Source organism: Chrysochloris asiatica, unplaced genomic scaffold, assembly GCF_000296735.1.
Source record: "Chrysochloris asiatica unplaced genomic scaffold, ChrAsi1.0 scaffold00138, whole genome shotgun sequence".
In the NCBI taxonomy this organism is placed as follows: Eukaryota; Metazoa; Chordata; class Mammalia; order Afrosoricida; family Chrysochloridae; genus Chrysochloris; species Chrysochloris asiatica.
In genome coordinates, this window is record NW_006408656.1 from 8595724 (window position 1) to 8598284 (window position 2561).

At 64.7% G+C, this 2561-nt stretch overlaps 1 protein-coding gene across 1 annotated transcript; it reads left to right on the forward strand.

Annotated features, from left to right (window-relative positions):
• The first annotated feature begins 7 nt into the window (after nucleotides 1–7).
• Nucleotides 8–2561, forward strand: DDN (dendrin). The gene is made up of 2 exons (XM_006870092.1): nucleotides 8–216; nucleotides 635–2561. Exons 1-2 carry the CDS (start codon nucleotides 8–10, stop codon nucleotides 2559–2561), a joined length of 2136 nt encoding a protein of 711 aa, XP_006870154.1.

The following is a 2561-nucleotide window of genomic DNA, read 5'->3' on the forward strand; positions in this document are numbered from 1 at the left end:
GGGCAGGATGCTGGATGGCCCGCTATTTTCCGAGGGGCCTGACAGCCCCCGGGAGCCCCAGGATGAGGAGTCTGGCAGCTGCCTCTGGGTGCAGAAGTCCAAGCTGCTGGTGATTGAAGTGAAGACTATTTCCTGTCATTATAGTCGCCGCGCCCCTTCTCCACAACCCATGGATTCCCAGACCAGCCACTGGGCCCGCTGGACCCAGAGCCGCACGTGAGTGAAGGAGGGACCAGGGGAAGAGTGGAGTGGTGGGGGAGGAGTGGGGTCCGGACCTCCTCGCAGACATCAGCAAGCGCAGCTAGGGGCTCCTCATCTTTCCCACGCCTCCTTCCATCACTCCATCCTGAGAGCTGGGACCTGACTCATTCTGTGTTGTTTGGGGGGCATAGGAGTGGGTTTGAGAAGGGGCAGGAGGTGAGATGGGGCAAACGCTGGTGAAGTGTGCAGGGAGAGATAGTGAGGAGTCTCGCTTCTACTTCAGCCCTAACACATACGCACGTGCACACGCGTCCCCCCCCACACACACCCCTCCACACGGCGGCCCCAAGTGCTGTTCGGTGCTCCCAGCTCCCTGGACTTTGGCTCCCTTCCCCTACAAACTGCTCACCTGGGTTCCTGCTCATTGTCCCAGGTGTGGGCCGCGCTCGGGATCCCCTGAGCCGCCTCCCCGCCGGCCCTGGGCCTCCAGGGTGCTGCAGGAGGCGACCAACTGGCGGGCGGGGCCCCCGGCCGAGGCCCGAGCCCGGGAGCAAGAGAAAAGGAAAGCGGCGTCGCAGGAGCGGGAGGCCAAGGAGACGGAGAGAAAGAGACGCAAGGCTGGTGGGGCCCGAAGGAGCCCCCCGGGTCGGCTCCGTCCAGAGCCCCGGAACGCCCCTAGGGTGGCCCAGCCTGTGGGGCTTCTAGCTCCTTCGCGGCCCCAGCGTCTCGGGCAGCTGGGGCGGGCGCCCCGTCCATCCGCGCAGCCGCAGAGCATACCTGTGGCGGCGTGGGCGGGGCCCTGGGGAGGTCGGCGGCCCGGGCCCCCCAGCTATGAGGCTCATCTACTGTTACGAGGCGCTGCCGGGACTGCCCCGCGACGCCGCTGGGACCGGCCGCCACCCTATGTGGCTCCACCTTCTTATGATGGCCCCCACAGGACCCTGGGGACTAAGCGAGGCCCCGAGCTCGCCCATGCGCTCGCCGCCCCAGCCCCAACCCCGGTCAGGACCGAGGCAGGCCTCACAAAGAAGACACTGGATCCTCGTATCTACCGGGACGTCCTCGGGGGTTGGGGTCTCAGACAGGGACGGGGTCTCTTGGGGGGATCCCCTAGCGTTGGAGTGGCTAGAGCCAGGCCGGAATTCGGCAAGGGGACCGTGGAGAAAGGCCTGGGGCTTGCTGCTGCTGGCCTGAGCAATGTTAGCGACCGCCATTCCCCAGCCAAAGCTCCAGGGAGCCCGGGCACCGAGACAGCTCCTGCGGGACTTGCACCAGCGACTCCTAGAACCCCGTGTCCCACTCCCAGGTCCAGGCCCCACCTCAAGGGTACAAAGGAAGGGAAAGAAGGTGTGGAACAGAGCTGGCTCCCCAAACGCTGGATTCCCTCTCCTAAAAAAAAGCAACCGCCCCGGCATAGTCAGACCCTCCCTAGACCCTGGGCTCCCGGAGGAACGGGTTGGATAGAGTCTCTGGGTCACCGAGAGCGGGCAGAACCAGAGATCTTGGGATGGAAGGTGACCCGCCGCGCCCACACCCTGCCCCGAACTTCTCGCCACCCCACTCGTGGAGAAGGTGTCTTTGTCATTGACGCCACATGCGTGGTGATCCGGTCTCAGTATGTTCCGACTCCCAGAACCCAGCACGTGCAGCTTTTGCCGACTGGGGTGCCGCACATTAAAGGGGATGCCCCTGGTCGACCGACTTGTGGCAAAGAGGAGGGCGAGGGGCTCACGGCCTTTCCTTCCCCCTGCCAAAAGCTGATGCCCAGAGGTCCCCTTTCACACCAACCCAGCTCCTCGGGGTGCGCAAGTGAAGCTGAGGGTGGGGAGCCAGGGGAATCCTCACTGCAGGAGCGTGCCTCCCGTATCTTGGGTCTTCCAGTCGGTGAAGTGAACCTGCGGAACGCACCCACGCAGCCAAGTAGTCCAGAGCACACAACCTTAGGCCCAGCGGCTCTGGTAGGCGTGGGCAGCGTCGAGGGCTCCAAGGAAGTGACAGTGGCCCCGCGACGCGTGGGTCTCAGTTGGGCGAGGACCCCGGGGCCCTACGCTGGGGCTCTTCGGGAAGCCGTGTCCCGCATCCGCCGCCACACCGCCCCAGACTCGGACTCAGATGAAGCTGCTGAACTCAGCGTCCATAGTGCCTCCTCTGACGGAAGCGACACAGAAGCTTCAGGCACCTCTTGGCCGAGTGACGGAACCCTGGCCGGAGTTGGGAGCTCCACTGGGCCCCGGGAGGCGGGGAAGAGAGTGGAGCTAAGCGACAACATCCGGGAGATCCTTGGTGTCATCAGTCGAACCGAGGAGGCCCTCTTCCGGGTGGGGGACACTAAGAAGACTCCACAAGGAAACAGAGAGTGA